Source organism: Salvia splendens, chromosome 18 (genome assembly GCF_004379255.2).
Source record: "Salvia splendens isolate huo1 chromosome 18, SspV2, whole genome shotgun sequence".
NCBI lineage: Eukaryota > Viridiplantae > Streptophyta > Magnoliopsida > Lamiales > Lamiaceae > Salvia > Salvia splendens.
In genome coordinates this window covers 5,840,627-5,858,817 of record NC_056049.1, presented here as the reverse complement: position 1 = coordinate 5,858,817, position 18,191 = coordinate 5,840,627, and the positions used below count along the sequence as shown (strand labels likewise).

Below are 18,191 nucleotides of genomic sequence, written 5' to 3'. Positions count from 1 at the left end.
AAAAAAAATTTATAAAAATATATTTTTTTAAAAAAATTAATTATTGCGTCATCGCTGACGTGTCCCACTCGCGGGACGGCGAGTGGGAAGCACGCACGAAGAGGGGAGCGCCACGTCGCCCGAGCGCGTGGTGACACAAGCCGTGCCGCGTTCCGTGCCGTCGGCACGCGGAACGGAATGGGAACGGAATGGGAGCGGAACGGTGCGCCGCAACGCGTTCTGCGGCGAAACCGTTCCGGCGGAACGGCACGCGGAACGCCGGCGGCACGCGTTGTAGGTGCCCTTATAGTTCCAATTGCAAATTTGTTCTCTGTCAATAATGTGTAAATTTTGTACTAGTATTTTAATAAAATTATAAAAATAAATGAGAAACGACTTTAGAAAGAGAATTAATGAATGTGATGTGATTAATAGTCAAACCTTGTGCCTCCATTGATAAAGACAGTCATAGAGAGAATTAATGAATGTGATGTGATTAATAGTCAAACCTTGTGCCTCCATTGATAAAGACAGTCATACACGACTTAGTAGGAGTAATTAACAAAAAAAAAGTGAAAAAAAAGAAGAAATTATCAAGTGAAAAGTTTCCATACTGGTGTAGCTAATAGCATTAGGATTAGCCTCCTTTTAATTTTCAGCCATTGATATTTGATCAAATCTAACTCCAATGATTGTAAATTTGGATCAAATCTAACTCCAATGAATAATCTACTTGCTGCTCTTCTCATCAGCTCCATCTTCTTCACCGTTTTCGTGCATTCAGCAACAGATGCATCAAACCGCGATGCGGCAATTTTGCTCCGACTCAAGGACAATCAACAACTCCAAGACCCGCTCGGATCGCTCCACGACTGGCTCCAGACCTCTCCCAACGCACCATGCAATTGGACCGGTGTTTCTTGCAGCGGCGGCGCCGTGGTTGCCTTGAACCTCCGCAGCCTCGGTATTGCTGGTGATTTTCCGGCGGATTTTTGCCGGATTTCTACGCTCCGGAGTCTCGACCTCTCTGATAACAGCCTCGGCGGGAATATTAGTTCCAATTCGATTGCTCTGTGCTCGCATCTTTCCTCTCTCAATCTCTCTTCCAATTACTTTGTCGGTGACCTGCCTGGTTTCCCGGTGGAGTTTCTCAATATGACGGTGTTGGATTTTTCAATCAACAACTTCACCGGTGATATTCCGGCGAATTTTGTCAACTTGAGAAGGCTACAGTTTCTCTCACTTGGTTCGAATCTACTTAACGAGTCAGTCCCCGAGTTCCTGGCCGAGTTAACTGAGTTGACTCAGTTGGTCTTGGCGGTAAATCCTTTTCGGCCGAGTCCTCTGCCGGGAAACATCGGACGCCTGGCGAAGCTCGAGATCCTGATGGCACCAATGGCGAATCTCGAAGGTCAGATTCCTGAATCCATCGGAAATCTTAGTTCTATGAAAATCTTCGACGTTTCGCATAACAATTTGGTTGGAGAAATTCCGAAGAGCATCGGCGGAATGAGAAATGCCGAACAGATCGAGTTGTTTCATAATCATCTCTCTGGAGAAATTCCGGATGCATTCTCCGGTCTCACTTCGTTGCTGCGTTTCGACGCGTCGGAGAACAATCTGACTGGGAAAATACCCCAAAGTCTGGCGGCCCTGCCGCTGGAGTCGTTCAATCTGAACGACAATCACTTAGAAGGTGAAATTCCGGAGATTTTAGGTTTAAATCCGAATCTTAATCAGCTGAAGCTGTTCAATAACAAACTTTCGGGATCTCTGCCGGAATCATTGGGCATGAATTCCAATTTGGCGGAAATCGACGTTTCCGGCAACAATTTGGAAGGTCCGTTGCCCCAAAACTTGTGTTACAGAAGGAATCTTCAGAGTTTGATAATGTTTGGGAACAGAATCTCGGGCTCAATACCTGATGATTATGGTAAATGCAGCTCGCTATCGTACGTCCGTGTTCAAAACAACGAGCTCTCCGGAGTTGTACCTGATGATTTCTGGTCTCTCGATCTCGATCACATCGAGTTCACCAACAATAAATTGGAAGGCAGTATTCCACCATCAGTTTCAAATGCGAAAGGCCTCCAGCAGCTATTGATATCCGGCAACAATTTCTCTGGAAATTTGCCTGCAGAAATCTGCCATTTGAAGGAGTTAAGGAAAATCTATTTGAGTGGAAACAACTTCTCTGGTGAATTGCCTTACTGTATTAACCAGTTCACAAAGTTGTTGGCGCTCCACATGCGAGGAAACATGTTTTCCGGTGAGATTCCGGGAAGGTTAGCAGCGTGGAGGGAGCTAACGCAGTTGGATTTGTCGAGTAACCATCTCTCTGGCAATATTCCGGCGGAATTGGGAACTTTGCCAGTGTTAACCTTGCTGAATCTTTCCAACAATATGCTGTCTGGTGGGATTCCGGAGGAGTTATCTAAGCCCAGAATAAACCAGTTCGATATCTCGAACAACCGGCTTCAAGGCAGAGTGCCGGTTGGTTTGGACACCAAGTTTTTTCTGCCTAGCCTACTTGGGAATGCAGAATTGTGCAGCATGAATCTCAAAGAACTTCCATCATGTTCAAGATCGAAGCCAGGGAGTTTGGTGTTGGTGGGAGTTCTCTCATCTCTTGCATTCGTACTCGTTGTCTCACTTGTTTGGCTCTTGATCAAGAACAGGAAATTTATAGCTTTAGGTTGCAGAAACAAGCAGAAGATCACATCATTCCAGGAGATCAGGTTTAGTGGGGAGGAGGTTCTGTTCTCATTGACCGATCAGAATCTTGTTGGCTCGGGGGGATCAGGCCGGGTGTATCGTGTGAGGCTGAAGAGCGGAAAGATGGTTGCTGCTAAGCGGCTCTGGGAGGCGAAGGGGCTTGCAGAATCCGTGTTCCATTCGGAGATGGAAACATTGGGAAGAATTTGGCATGTTAACATAGTGAGGTTGTTGTTTAGCTTCGTTGGTGACAAGTGCAGGGTGCTTGTGTATGATTACATGGAGAATGGGAGTTTAGGGGACGTTTTGCACGGGGATAAAGGAGGGTTGTTGCTGGACTGGCCGACGAGGTTTTCCATTGCGATTGGGGCTGCTCAGGGGCTCGCTTACTTGCACCACGACTGTGTGCCTCCGATTGTGCACAGAGATCTCAAGCCCAACAACATCCTGTTGGACGAGGAGTTTAGGCCGAGGGTGGCTGATTTTGGGCTGGCGAAGATACTGAACAAGGATGCAGACGAGGAAGATGGAGCTATGTCCCGTGTGGCCGGATCTTATGGGTACATTGCACCAGGTTAGGGTGATATCCATCTTCTTGTTGTTGTTTGTCTTTGTTGTAAATGGCATATTTAGCTTACGAATTTGAACAATGTTGCAGAGTACGGGTACACAATGAAAGTGACGGAGAAGAGTGATGTGTATAGCTTCGGAGTAGTGTTGCTGGAACTAGTAAGTGGGAGGAGGCCCAACCATGAGAACAAGAACATCGTGAAGTGGGTAAGGGAGGTTGCATCTGCAGAGGGTTTGGAAGAGGTGTTAGACTCGAGGATGGATGCTTCGATGATTGAATACGATCAAGTGGAGAAGGTGCTGAATGTGGCTCTGCTATGTACTGCTGAGCTGCCCATCAATAGGCCATCCATGAGAAGGGTTGTTGAATTGCTCAAGGATCATAACACTCAAGGCATCTAATCAAACTGTAGCACTTAATCTGCAATTTTCAGTTTTTGTAAATTAGGGCAGCAGCAGAAATGTTGTGTAAAAATTTGAATTTTGTTACCGGGAAAATAGAATTTGTAAATGAGGCGTATAGTTATGGAAGTATATAGGTGTTGTATCAAACTCTCATCAATAAAGTACTTCATCAACGCTCTCATCTTCCACTGATACAGCATCATTATTCCCACCTACAAATAAAGATTGACCTGAGCTCTCGGCGTCTATGTACGCAACTTGAAGTCGCTCTTCAAATCTTTGATCGCTACAATTGAGGAACCTCGCAATAGAAAATACAACCCCCCTTGCTCTGCAACCTCTGGTAACGTGGTTTGATCCTCAATAAAGTATTCAGGCTGGCCTCCCCATCTCACTTTTGAAATAGTAGTAGTATTATTTGTTCTGATTTGTGTCTATATATATAACACCATTCACAACCAAGAGAATACCTTCTTCATATCAGATAAGCCATATGTTTTAAGTTCTAAATGAATGAGAGCAATGTCCGTTTTTAGCTTTGTTATACTAGTATCTTCTATTTTTTTTGGGTGAATCAAAGAATGGAATATAAATAACAAAGAAGTACAAGTACTCAGGCATACCCGAGGGAATACACACCAACAAGCCTAAGCTGGTTGGCCGAGGGGGGGAAGTTACTCTTGGGGCGTGGGCTCCCAAGGTTCCGAAAAGAGTTGGTACTAAGACCGGAAATGAACAAGTATAATCAACAAAGTTACATCGTTACCCCATAGTGCTTAACTCCTCGGTCGGCCTCCGTTGATTCGCCCTTTTGTCCCCGAGCCTCCACACACTGCGAAAACGGAAGTGGGCCTCGTTAAAACCTCTCGGGGCCAAAAACCCCAGAGGGGATAAAAAGTCCCCAAGAGGAAAAAGAGTACCCCGGTAGGTGCAGCGGCTCGAGCAATCGCTAAGTGCTACCGACACAGGTGCGGCATCGGCGCCTGGCGTTGGCCGAGCTGGTGGGGACATCTCGGCCGAAGTGCTTCCGGCTCCATGGGTTGGCCGAGCGTGCTGGGGCGTCTCGGCCGGTCAAATCTCATCGCCTGGCACTGGCCGAGCGTGCTGGGACGCCTCGGCCGAACGGTTAACGGCGCCTGGCGCTGGCCGAGCGTGCTCGGCCGCCTCGGCCGAATGGTTGTCAGCGCCTGGTGCTGGCCGAGCGTGCTCGGGCGCCTCGGCCGAAGTACTCTCGGCGTTCCGGTAAAGTCCATCGTCCCCCGGCTCTAAACTCCAAGGTGCTCCTGGACCGTCTCGTGCGGGAACATGGAGTAGAGTGTAGCGTAAGTGATTTTCTTAATCTGAAAGATCAGGTGCTTCGGCTCAAAGGTAGCTCCATCAAAAATTACGGCGTTCCTAGCTCTCCACATCAAGCTGATCGTGGCTATAATGGCCAGGCTCCTTGCCTTACGGATCACCGTTACACCACTGCGCTCCTTAAGGAACCACTTGATCGCGCTTGGTATGGTTGTGATCGGCCTCCTCATGCCAACCCATGTCTTGATCACACGCCAAACTTCTCTTGTCTTGGTATACTTGAAGAAGAGGTGGTCCACTGATTTGGTTCCTGTGGTGCATAGTGGACATCTTTGATCAATCTCAGTGTCTCTGCAGCCGAGCCTGTCCCTCGTCGGTAGTCGGTTCCTGAGCACCTGCCAGGTCGTGAACGAATACTTTGGAGGGATAAAATCCTTCCAAATGAACCTGTGCCAAAGTCTCCGTTCCCCTTTAGGCCTGAACCAATCGTAGGCCTCGACGGTTCCTTTTGATGTATACCACTTCTCCCACTGCATCTCGACTTCTCTTTGTTGTCGATCCCCTAGCATCTCGTCCCGAATCTCGATCAATCTCTTGAACAGTGGAGAGTCTCGGGACTTCACACTCCACTCCCATATCGACTTGCCCTTGATGAACTCGGTATGAATCCACTTAATCCAAAGGGAGTCTTTCTTGATGTGAATGTTCCAAAGGTAACGGGCTAGGAGTGCTTTGTTCCATGCCCCAAGGTCCCGAAGGCCGAGCCATCCTTCTTCCTTGGGCACGCAAAGGTCCTTCCATGCCACCGCTCCGTACTTTGTTCCCTAGAGGAATTCCCGGCAGATTGCAATTACCCGGTCCCTCACATTTGCTGGCAACGGGAAGACTTGTAACCAGTAGCACTCGACACCCTGCAAAACAGACCGTACGAGTTCAGTTTTACCGGCATACGAAAGGTTCTTACCCGTCCACTTCTTAGTGAATGAGGTGATCTTTTCGATGAGGGGGGAGTAATGCATGATGTTTAGCTTTTTTTAATGTAAGGGCACCCCTAGGTATCTCACTGGGAGTGACCCAAGTGGGAAACCAAAGATGCCCTTAATCTCGTCCAAGTCCCTCCTCGCTAACTTCCCTCCCTCAAAAATGTTGGATTTGTCCTTATTGATCTCTAGTCCCGAGCAGTTTGAGAATTCCTCTATTGTGTTTGCTAGGATCTCCATAGACATGTAATCGCCCCTGCCAAACAACATAAGATCATCAGCAAATGCAAGGTGCGTAATTCTCTCCTTCTCACATTTTGCATGGTAATTAAAATTAGAGTTCAAAGTACGGGCTGCCAAGAGCCTCGAAAGGTATTCCATGCAAAAGATAAAGAGAGTAGGCGACATGGGGTCTCCCTGTCTAAGACCCCTTTTGCCGGAGAAGAAACCGTGAGGGCTCCCGTTGATGGCCAACGAGAACTTCGGAGATGTGACACATTGCATCACCCAAAATACAAATTTGGGGTGAAGATTCAGGCCATGTAGGACTGCCCTTAGGAAGTCCCAGTCCACGGTGTCGTATGCCTTGCGGAGGTCGATCTTCACTGCACATTTCGGGGCATTCTTCCTATTCTCGTATCCGCGCATAAGCTCCTGTGCAAGGTGTATGTTATCCATAATGTTTTTTCCCGAGATAAAGGCTGATTGTGCCAAGTCCACCAATTTCCCTAGGAGAGGAGACATCCGGGTTGCCAAAATCTTCGTAATGGTCTTGTAGAACACATTACAACATGATATTGGTCGGAAGTCCCCCACAGTTGGGTTGATAGATGTCTTCGGGATCAGCGACACGATCGTGGTGTTGAAGGACTTGAGCAACTGTCCCGTGTCAAAGAATTCCTTCACGGCGCTTGTGAAATCACTGCCCACAAAGTCCCACTGCTTCTTGAAGAAGGCTGATGTGAATCCATCTGTCCCGGGCGCCTTGTCATTCCCTATGTCAAACAGGGCCGCCTTGATCTCCTCGTCCGTGATAGGCCGAACCATGTCTCGGCAGTCATCCTGACTCACAAGGGGTCCCCTGCGGAGTATGTCGAGTTTGATAGGGGCCAGCTGCTTCTTCGTGTCGAGTAGCTCGGAGTAAAAATCCACGAACTCCTTAATGATCTCCTCTTGGTCCCACGTGGTAGATCCATCTTTCCTATGAAGAAAGGCAATGTAATTCCGTGAGTTGTTACGATTAACGAGGGAGTGAAAGAAAGAGGTACATCTATCACTCAAGAGCGAGTGTTTAAGTTTAGCCTTTTGGATTAAAACTCCCTTTCCGAATTCTGAAGGTACGCCGTCCTTTGCCTCTGGATGACCATTCTGTCCCTCAGCGCCATGTTTGCCGAGTCCGCATCCGCCCGTCGCTGGAGTGTCTCAAGTTCCTCCACGGCTGCCTTAGTTCTTTTAGATAGCTCGCTGAATTCTTTGAAGTTGAATTCTTTGAGGTATCCTTTGAACTTCCTGATTCTGTCCGCCAGCCTGAACTGCGCCGTGCCTTGCGTCTCGGCCGCCTAGTGATCTTCGACAAGCTTATTGAACCCTGCATGCTTAAGCCAGAAATTAAAGAATTTGAAGGGTTTTGGGTAAGATACGGTGTTACCGAACAGAGTTGTGACTGCGGGAGAATGGTCGGTATAGGCTCCAGCCGGTAGGAATTCAGTGCTAGCCAAGTAGCCCTTCGAGTACCACCCGTCATTCACCAATACACGATCAATCTTGCTTGAGATGGTCCGTTTGCTCCATGTGAATTTGCAGCCTGTGGACATGGTGTCATCCAAGCCGAGCAATGCACACGTATCAACCAGGTCATTAATCTCGTACTCCCTCGGGACGATCCCTCCAACACTCTCATCCTCTGCCATAACGTTATTGAAGTCCCCACTAAGGAGGGTGGGCTCATCCTGCATAACATGGTCAATCAAGGAGTCCCAAAGTGGACGCCTATCGGGAATTGTATGTAAACCATAGACTAACACAAAATTGAAGACATTATTGGAAGTCAAGCACCTGATTTTTGCATAGATGGCTTGCTCCTCGATCCGTGACGGTACCAACTCCACTTTCTTCGGGTTCCATAGTAGAAGAATCCTACTATTCTCGTTTAGTGTGAAGTTGTCAGCTTTGTCCCAATCCTTGAAGTGATTATTGATGAAGATCTTATAGTTATCATCGAGTAACTTGGTCTCCAAAAGTCCCAACACGTCGACCTTATTCTTTCTGACGAACTGGGCCGTTGCAGCTTGTGTGGGGAATTGTTGCAGTCCCCTTATGTTCCACGTTGCGATGATCATTTCTGAATATCGGGGTCATCGTCAAGACCATCCTCCCAATCGGAGTGGATTTCCTCCATGTTCTTGCCCCGAGAGCTAGACCTTGCTGATTTCTTTTAAGAGGAACCGCCAACCTTGAAAGCCCGGCTCGGCCTTTTTGTTGCCTCAGACTGGTTCCCTGTCCCATCCCCGATATTAGTGGCAGCATGTGACTCCGTACCTAGGGTGGTGACAACGACTTCCTTGTCAATCGTTTTGGTTTTCTTTTTCTTCTTTTGGGTGGTGATCAACTCGCCCCCCCATGTCCCTTGATCGGTACAACGTGCCCGCTAACTGGTGCAACCGCGGCAGTGCTCGCCGAATACTCGGGCGTTACCGATGCAGGTGCAACATCGGCGATTGGCGCAGGCCGAGCACGTTGCGCCAATGCGGTCGAAGTGCTATCGCCACTACGATCTGGCCGAGCCTGCTGGGACGACTCGGCCGAACATGCTTCGGCGCCTGGCGCTGGCCGAGCGTGCTCGGTCGCCTCGGCCGAGCGGATTACGGTGCCTAGCGCTGGCCGAGCGTACTGGGATGCCTCGGCCGATCTGATGTCGTCGCCAGGCGCAGGCCGAGCGTGCTCATGCATCACGTCCGAAGAGTTGGCTCGAGGCGGCCTAAGGTCTCGGCTCCTGCCGCGGCCATTAGTCCTATGTTTCGAAGGCATGCCGTTCAGTCCGGCCAGGATTGGAGCGATGGCGGTATTAAGTAAGTCATTGATACGCTCAGTCTGATCCGTACTCCGATCCTCCGGTAGGACACTTTGGCTCGTGACCTCGGGAGCGGCCCCATCCTCGTCCACGAGCGCCTCAAATCTATTCGGGGATGTCGGTATGATTTCATCACCCGTATTCCCACCTTGTTGCATAGGGTCCCCTTGCATGTACCTTGGTAGACCCCTCGGGTCGGAGAGGCCTGATTCTTTCCTTGGCCTAGGACATGTAACATTGATTGGTTTATCAAAGACTCCCCCCGTCGCCACCCATTCTTGCCTTGTTCTTGATCTCGAACGCACGGCTGGGGCCAGTCTTGCACCCAAGACACCTTTGGTAATCTTCCCCCCTTGGTTACCTCCGAGTCTCGACCATTCGTTGTTAGAGGCCCTTGCATTATACTGTTCGTGTGGCCGAGACTTGCTTCTTGCTCTGTCTTTACTCTTTGCACGTTGCCCGGCACCGTAAGGTACATTTTGCTCGTACACTGCCTTACGCCCGCGGCATTCATCGGCGAAGTGGCCATACATCTTGCATGAATTGCAGAAGCTCGGAAAGAACTCATACTCGATTTTTTGCTCATATGGCCCGGTCGGTAGCTGCACCGTGATGCTGGTCTTTGGCCTAATTGCTGTGTTTATGATGACTTGCACTCGTGGCCCGTCAAGTGACTCCCTACGCAGAGTGTTAAAGTTAGTGGAGAGTGGTGTCCCGAAGCATGATGCGATCTTGCTTATGGCTGTTAGGTTCCACAGCTTCAATGGGAGGTCCACCAACCTAATCCAAAGCGGGATGTTTACTTCCGGCTCCATGTTGGGGTCGAAGTCCTCGGGCATTGGTTGTAGGACTAGCGGGATCCCAAAGATTTCGAATGGGCCCTTTTGCCTTACCGTCTCTCGATCATTGTCGCTCCCGAATTGGAAGACGAGCCACCATTTACTGTGATAGGTGACCCGTGATTTGCAAGGCCATCTTCGCATAAGGCCTTGAATAGCCTCCTTACCCGGGAAGCGACCCGTGAATCTGCCGAGGAGACACGCCCCCCCAGCCCCGAGGTACCGGGATGATGTCCTGCTCGTCGAGGACGATCCGATCCTTCTCGATTATGTCGAACTTGACAAGGGCAAGCTCCCTTTTATGGTAACGTGGGTCGAGATCAAATTCGGCTCCCCTTCTCAGCCAAGCTTTGTAGGCCGGTAGGACTTTAATGCTGTCGTGCATCCCCGAGGCGCCCGCCGCACACTCATTTCCACGTTGCGCCCCAACTAGTTGCTCCAGGTCCTCGGCAGGGTGCTCCGGCGTCTCGGCCAGATGCTCCAGAGCCTTGGCAGGGTGCTCGGCCGTCTCGGCCGTCACGGCCCTATACTCCAGCGCCTCGGCTAGGTGCTCGGGCGTCTCGGCCACATACTCCAACTCTTCTAGCTCGTCCTCCAGTCCGAAATCTCGGTTGTGCAAGTAATCAGCATGTTGTTGCTTGATAGCTTGCTGGATCTCTTTCATCTTGTTCTTCTTGGTGTTGCTCTTGGATGTAGCCTCGGTCCAACCCTGTTCCTGAGAAGCCATAGAGTAGACGTGAAAGGAAATGGGTATGGAACAAAGGAGAAGTTTACCTTGCACACCCTGTCTCACAAAAGCTCCGATGCACTTCCTCTTGCTAAGGCTGGATCCTCGCCAGATACTCAAATGTTTCTAAGGGGTGAAAAGTTTGTAAAAGGATGGGAATGAAGGTGCTTCCACTCTTTTATAGAGTTGATACTTGGCAGCCCCAATGCGGATTAAATGATGGTTGAATTTCCAGTGCACCGCCTTCTTTAAATGCTGGGTTGACCACCGCCCAAGCAATTAATTGGCCGCCAAAAATGAGGGATTACTTTATTAACCACCGCCTAATTAGAATGCTTGGTCCAATGAATCAGCCGCCCAGGAATAAATGCTCTCCAAGATTCGAAGAGACACTCAGCCGCCAAATTCAAAAAACTTCACTAAACAAGGAAACGGCTGTTTGCTATTCCAAGACTCCCACCGCCCAGCCTTTAACACTTAACCAAATCCAATGAATCAGCCACCTTGATGAAGACTCTCCCAATCCCCAATGGATTAACCGCCAAAATTTGAATTTGAAATTCAAAATTTGAAGAGTTGGGAAGTTGGATGGTCGACGGTGGTGGGTGCCAGAGGAGGTGGCCGTGACTCCGCCGGCGCCGGAGAACACGTCGGAATTGACAAAACGCTTGCTTTTCCCTATCAAATCCTGCGAATAAAGAAATGCTAATCCAGCGGATTGCAGCTGATAATCCTCAAGCCAAGATAATTTAATTACAGTCAATGACCGGCAGTCCAAAACAGCCCAGATTAACACCAATAATCACAGTTATTCAGAGATGATTCAATGGAACAGTAAACTAATGGAACAGTAGCTTCACCAGGCTCCAGAAACGTCAATTAAAATTGAAACCAGAGTACTTATCGTGATTTAATCGGACAACCGAGCAGCCCTCCCCGGAGAGGGATTCGATGGTTGCCTCAGGTGAGGAAGTCGCCGCCGCTCAGCGCGGAGGTCAGGGCAGAGCCCCCCCTCCTTGTCTTTTATCCCCCAATCAACCGCCGGTGCTTAAGCTGGCTTTTCAGATTCTGCCGGAGTTTTAGCACTCCTCCACCGCCGGAAAACACAACCTCCACCGATTGAATGATATGCAGAGGAAAGCTCACGGTTAGGAGTAGTGTTTAATCGGTGGGAAAATAGGAAAAGGCCACCGGAAACTTGTAGATCAGCCCGCTGAGGTTTCTGCCGGAATTTCAAAACACCATCACCACTCCAAAAACTCAACTCCACCGATTGAAATGATAATGAATGGATAGCTCTCGGTTAGATTGAGAGTTTAATTGGAGTGGATTTGTGAGAAAACAGCCGGAAATGAAGAAAGAGCAAGAGAGAGAGAGTGAGGCGCTAGAAATTTTCTAGAGAGAGGGAGAAAATTTCTAGTGAGAGAAAGTCTCAAACCACACTTTACTAGTATCTTCTAAGTTCTAAATATGATGTTACAGAGGATATAAAAAAAATTACAAAGCTGTGATGCTTATAGTTCTCCTAAGAGTATCGAAGTGATTAAAGCTTGTGTGAATGTAAGTATTTAAGTGGTGGTTACATACTTTTTCTAGTCTCTCACTCTTCTACAACTCAAATTAAATGTGTAGTTTTCATGATGATGTGACCAAACATAACCTTAACAAAGAGTGGTGTGCTATTCATCCACAAGACCAGAACGAGATCAACACACAGATCTTGATCGAGACCTAGAAAGGCTTGATGATTTCAGTCTCCCCTGCCCAAATTGTAAAAATAGAGACTGTGCAGAGAGAAAGGAAGCATAGATGAGAAATAGAATTGGTAGCGGAAGAAGAGAGTGTGGCCGATAGAGGTGAGCTGGCGGCGGCAAGCAGTTCGTGTAAAAGAACATCGACGGCGAGTCTATGGCGGCGACGATCGGTTCGGGAGGAGGAAATGACAAAAGGGAGAAGAGGGATTTCAGGGCATCTCCAACCATCCCAATAAATTACCGATAAGTTGTCACATATTTCTAATTATTTGAAATTCATTTTACAATAAATAGTTATTAATTATTTTTTTAGTAATATGATTATATATAACATGATTTAATACTATAAGGAAATAAATCAAATAAATTACCGATAAGTGTTGTTCAGTTAATGTGTAATTTAGATTAATATATAGGTCAGCTTGAAAAAAAATAGGTGAATGGGGAATATTCTTTTGAGTTTGGATTTAGTGTAAATAGTTGAAGTAAAATTACTGTTTGATGTAACATATACTGAAATATGGGTTTGGGTTTAGGGTAAATGGTTGAAGATGGTCTCACGCAAGGTGAAAAAGTTGAAAAAGATTAGGCCTCGTTTTATTTAAATTTTTGGGCCTTTTGTTTTAATAAAAGAGGTGGATTGGACTAATATGGTCTTTCGGGCTAATTAATAAAATTGAAAATTGGGCAGGAGTACATTAAATCAATGGGTGACTTTATGCACGTTTTTTAAAAATGAAATGGAACACAAGTTAAGGTTTCATGTGAACAAGGTGGGTTTTTCTGTCCTACATTACTGTATGGGCTTTCTTTTGAATATGGACTATGTCCTAATAAGCATGTTATGTGAAAGTTAATGTGATGTATATTTGTCATGCTATGGTTAAATCGTATTCAGGTCTCGGTAGGGCCGCAAACCCTGTTTGGATTGGTGTCCACCTATGGGAGATCGTGCGTCATCTTTCAAGTTGGTCAGCCTAGTGACTTGGAATGTTGCCACATTTCTTGTCATCAATGGTTCGGATATGGTAGATGTCTATGGGAACTTTGACTGCAGTCATTCTTCTTACGATGAAAATGATCTTAGTGTCTCTTGCATTTTTAAAGTTAAAACCCCGAAGTCATTCAATGGTGGCATGGGTCTATTGAGTGCATCAAGTACACATCCTTGCATATGTTTTAAAAAGGTGCTGGTTGAGCGGTGATGAGTGCGGTGAGTGTTCAGTAGAGCTTATGAAGATTGATGTTTGCTTTTAATATTCTAAATGTGTCGTGTCTTCATACATTCTAAATGTGTCGTGTCTTCATATATGATATCATTTTCTCTTGAACGCTTCCGCTAAATAGTAATATTTCTTTTGAGATCATGTAATGTTGAGATATTATTTCTTTTGAGTTATTTATTGTTGAGATTATGATTTTATTCGAGTAATTCCTATTGTTTCGAGTTATTCCCAAGTATACAATTGTTTTTTTTCTTTTCTTCCCCATTTCTTTAACTCTCCCCTAGTCGTAATAAACTGTGTTTTCTATCCTAAGAAAATGTGGTCGTGACGCCTGCTAAAAAATTGTATATCACCTAAAAAAAACTGTGTTTTCTATCCAAAGAAAATGCAGTCGTGACGCATGCTAAAAAAATTGTATATCACCTAGTCAACATGCTCTCACAAATATATGTAGAACTCCTTCCATCTCAATTTAAATGAGGCATATTCTTCTTCTTTTTTTTAATGATTAAATGTCTTCTATGCATCACTCTACCCGTATATTATTCTCTCACATTATATTATCTATAATTTAATTTATTAAACATTATTATCTAAATTCTTGTGTATAAATAGAAATGCCTCACTTAAATTGAGACGGAAGTGGTAAATCTCTCGCTCTAAAGTGTATAAGATAAAGCGAGCACTCAAATCGTATTACCATGCATGCAATAGTTTCTACATAAAGTTGTTCGGAATCTAAGATCTCGTCTACAATCTACTAAAGCATGAATATAATCCTATGATCAGAAATGTTGGAAAATTAAATAAAACAAAAATATCACATATAAGTGATCAAGCTTATTTTCAAATGTGTGGAAAAGCATGGATAGAGACATAGAGTAAGTACAAATTATTTTCACAAAATGAATCGGACGCATGACATGAAAAGTCAATAATTTATTCTAGTCTCCATTTTTAATTGATATCTTTGATAGATTTCCATTCAACATTAATTTCATTAAAAAGAGTGCTACAAACTCCAGTAATGGAGGCCGGCGTGCCAAACAACAAATACTTGATAAATTTTGCGCCAATTATTATAACCATGGCGGCAACAACCGTTCCTACAACTTCCATTCAAATATCAAATAATTTAGATAAACATTGAATGGAACCTGAAATCCTTTTCATGGGACCAACCATTATTCCTCCATTTTTAAAGCATATTTGTCACTTGTTAAAAAGGACATCACACGAGTTAGTAGACACTACTTACTATTAGGTTTTTTATTTGGGATTAAAATAAATCTTAAGCATATTTTAATGATCATTGTCGAGGACGTTAATCACAATGCAACTTGTGGACAGTAGATTACATATATAATTCACCTTTTTTTTTAGAAAAGAAGTAATAGAAATTTAGTAATATTAATTTACGTGCAAATATTATTTTCCGAGTTTGACATTTTCAAATGTGATGCACCTAAGTGTCTAGCCTTCAAAAATTAATGAGATTAATTCTGCTCTTTAGAAGTGGTCGAAACCGTCCTTTAATGATATTAATAACTAGCTATGTACCGCGAAATTTGAGGTTCCGAATTTTAAATTCCACATAAAATGTGTGGGATTCATTAATGTTCCTCCATTTATTTAATGTTATGAGTTTGTGGGTCTTTCGTTACCTCAAAAATTGAATTATTGGAGTATTATTATTTCAACTATTTTAAGGCTAAAAAACAATAAAATGATGAGATTATAAAAAACAAATCCAACGGCCAGGAGAGGAGACCGGGTCAAAATTCCGTTTCCAATCTTCAAAAATCTAAACTGAAGTGAAAAATCGAATAGGAATACTTGGTTTGAGTTCAGAATCCGAATTCTTAGCACTCCGCCAAACACGCCCCCAAAAAAAACCATATCTATATATATATCGAGGTGAGACAAAATCGAATTCTCTCTCCACCACAACACCTCCATCATCACAATTCCAATGGCGGTAGCGGTGGAAGCAAATCCCACGCCTCTCCCCAATCCGAAACCGAAACCAAAACCAAAACCAAAACCAAAACCCTCCCTCCGAGTCTGCTTCTCCTACGCCGCCTACGCCAAAAACGTCGTCCACTACCTCCACTCCTCCAACATCCCCGTCGCCGCCGCCCTCTCCGACGCCGAATTCGCCGCCGTCGAATCCGCCTTCCGTTTCTCGTTCCCGCCCGACCTCCGCTCCATTCTTCAAGAAGGCCTCCCCGTGGGCCCCGGCTTCCCCAACTGGCGCTCCTCTTCCCAACAGCAGCTCGAAATCCTCACCACCCTCCCCGTCCTCGGCATCTGCAAGGAAGTTTCTAGAAACAATTTCTGGCTCGACTCCTGGGGCCTCAAACCCCCCGACCCCGATCACGCCGCTTCATTAGCCAAGGCGTTTTTGAAAAAAGCCCCCGTCCTCGTCCCGATTTATCGGAACTTCTACATTCCGTCGGCTCCGTGCACCGCCGGAAATCCCGTTTTTTACGTGCATGGAAGCGACGTGAGGGTTTGGAGCTTCGACATCGCCGGATTCTTCCAGAAGGTTTGGATCTCTGCTGTGGCTCCAAGCACAACAGGAGTTGCTGTTCCTTTTTACTATATAAAAAGGAATTAATTTTTTAATATTATTAATGTATGAATAAATAAATTTTGTACGGAACAGCAGCTCTTGATGTGGTTGGATGGAATAGTTATATTTATAATTTGGTTTGAATTGGAAACAGGTGGAGTTTGGGATGTGCGGGGAGGCGATGCCGAGGAGGAGGAGGAGGGTGGGGGCGGGGGTGTTTTCGGCGGCGCCAGCATGGGCGGCGAGGGAGGGGAGGAGGATAGAGTTTTGGACGGAGATGGCGGAGAGGAGGGGAGGGTGGTGGAGCGGGGAGCTGGGGGGGTGTTTGGAGGAGGTGTGCTGGAGGCTGAGAGATGGGGGGTGGAAGGAGGAGGAGGTGAGGGAGATGATGATGATCGACGGCTGTGATGCGGCGGTTGACGGAGAGGGGGTGGGCTGGATGTCGGAGAGAATGCTGCGTGCGGGGTGGAGCACGGAGGATGTGGTGGACCTGCTCGGATTCCCAAATCGGAACGGTGTGGATGATGGAGACTATTGCTTTGATTTCCGTCGTAGACAAACTTGTGATGATAAAAAGCATGAGACTATTAGCCTTACGTTTTGATTTTCTTTTCCGTTTTTTGGGTAATACCTAACCAATTTGTTGACTATATACAAACTTAGTATTTTTCATTTTGATTACCTCGGTTTTTATTGTTTGAGTGAGCAGCAATTAATCCGTGGATTTTTGGCAATGAAACATGTACCCAAAATCAGTAGGTCGCTATTCGATGATATAACAACGTTTCCATATTGTTTAATACTACTAAAAGTAAACAATTATACATGCATGACGTTGTAATATCACAAGATTGCTCAAAAACACATCTCGTGAACTGAACAATTTATTTACAATACGACTTATGAGACGCTTTAATTAGGAGCAGTGGGCCAAACAAGAGAGCTCATCCCAAAAGACTAGCATAGTTCATTTAGTCTATATATTACAAGTGATCAATTTTCTTTTTTAATAAAAAATAAAACTTTAACCCTTTCTTACTTTATTTTATCTCTTATTAATTATCTCTCAATTTCTTACTTTATTCTCTCTTACTTTTCCCCCTCTCATACTCCTAGTTTATTATCTCCCCCTCTCATACTCCTAGTTTATTATATACTATCATTTTGTTAAATGTTGGTGCCCAAAAGAAATCAATCACTTGTGGCGGGACGGAGTGAGTATTTTTTTTCACCGAGGTAGTTGTCTTGCAAATTGATACTCCCTCCATTTTTTAAAAATAGAAACATTTGAAATGACACGAGTTTTAATGCACACTTTGGTAGAGTAAGAGAGAAGAGGAGAAAAAATGGTATAGTAAGAGAGAGATAAAAGTGGTAAAATAAGAGAGAATGAGAGAAAAATTGGTAAAGTAAGAGAAAGGGAGAAAAAAATTAATGTTAGTGGATTATGGGGTCCACTTTATTAGTGATATAAGTGGTAAATAAATTGATATATAAGGGTGTAAAAAGTTGTTATTTTTAAGGAACGGACTAAAATAGAAAGAATTGTTATTTTTAAAATACACGCGGAGTAAATGATAACCTTATTTACCAATTTAGAGGTTTAATTATACAGCTCATATTTTCTAAAAAGAATTAGAAACTTTCCCACAATTTAAATTTTTTTTTTAATGTTTGGGGATTGAAGATGGTTAGGATTGAAGTATTGGACTTATACATCTATTTAATTTTATCGTTGACTTTTAACAGTTCCAACCATTTTAATTAAAATCATCATTCAAACGCATGAGCATTAGTAGTATAGTAACTATAGTTAAAATGTGTGAAGCTTTAGGTACACTTATGACTCGTTCAAGTTCTTAGATAACCAAGAAATGGCATCAATTCTTGGCAAATTGTAATGTTCATTCATTTCTTTAATTCTGTACAACCTTAGATACATATATAGGTCTGCACTGTTGAGGCCGGAAATGTGCCCAAATTAATTCTTTTCAATTTTTGTTTTTGAAACTACCTCGAAATCTGGATCCAAAAATGGGGTCAAATTTCCTTCTA

The 18,191-nt window shown here is 45.0% G+C and overlaps 3 protein-coding genes across 3 annotated transcripts; 2 read left to right on the top strand and 1 right to left on the bottom strand.

Moving 5' to 3' along the window:
- The first annotated feature begins 561 nt into the window (after window positions 1–561).
- LOC121777712 (LRR receptor-like serine/threonine-protein kinase HSL2) lies at window positions 562–3,850 on the top strand. Its single transcript, XM_042175056.1, has 2 exons — window positions 562–3,268; window positions 3,353–3,850. The coding sequence occupies exons 1-2, from the start codon at window positions 700–702 to the stop codon at window positions 3,664–3,666; spliced, it is 2,883 nt and encodes a 960-aa protein (XP_042030990.1). The 5' UTR covers window positions 562–699; the 3' UTR covers window positions 3,667–3,850.
- Window positions 3,851–4,934: 1,084 nt separating this feature from the next.
- On the bottom strand, window positions 4,935–5,984 carry LOC121776636. The gene is made up of 2 exons (XM_042173826.1): window positions 5,832–5,984; window positions 4,935–5,789 (listed from the first exon to the last, which is right to left on the bottom strand). The coding sequence occupies exons 1-2, from the start codon at window positions 5,982–5,984 to the stop codon at window positions 4,935–4,937; spliced, it is 1,008 nt and encodes a 335-aa protein (XP_042029760.1).
- Window positions 5,985–15,463: 9,479 nt separating this feature from the next.
- Window positions 15,464–16,740, top strand: LOC121776635. The gene is made up of 2 exons (XM_042173825.1): window positions 15,464–16,109; window positions 16,291–16,740. Exons 1-2 carry the CDS (start codon window positions 15,534–15,536, stop codon window positions 16,738–16,740), a joined length of 1,026 nt encoding a protein of 341 aa, XP_042029759.1. The 5' UTR covers window positions 15,464–15,533.
- The last annotated feature ends 1,451 nt before the right edge of the window (window positions 16,741–18,191 follow it).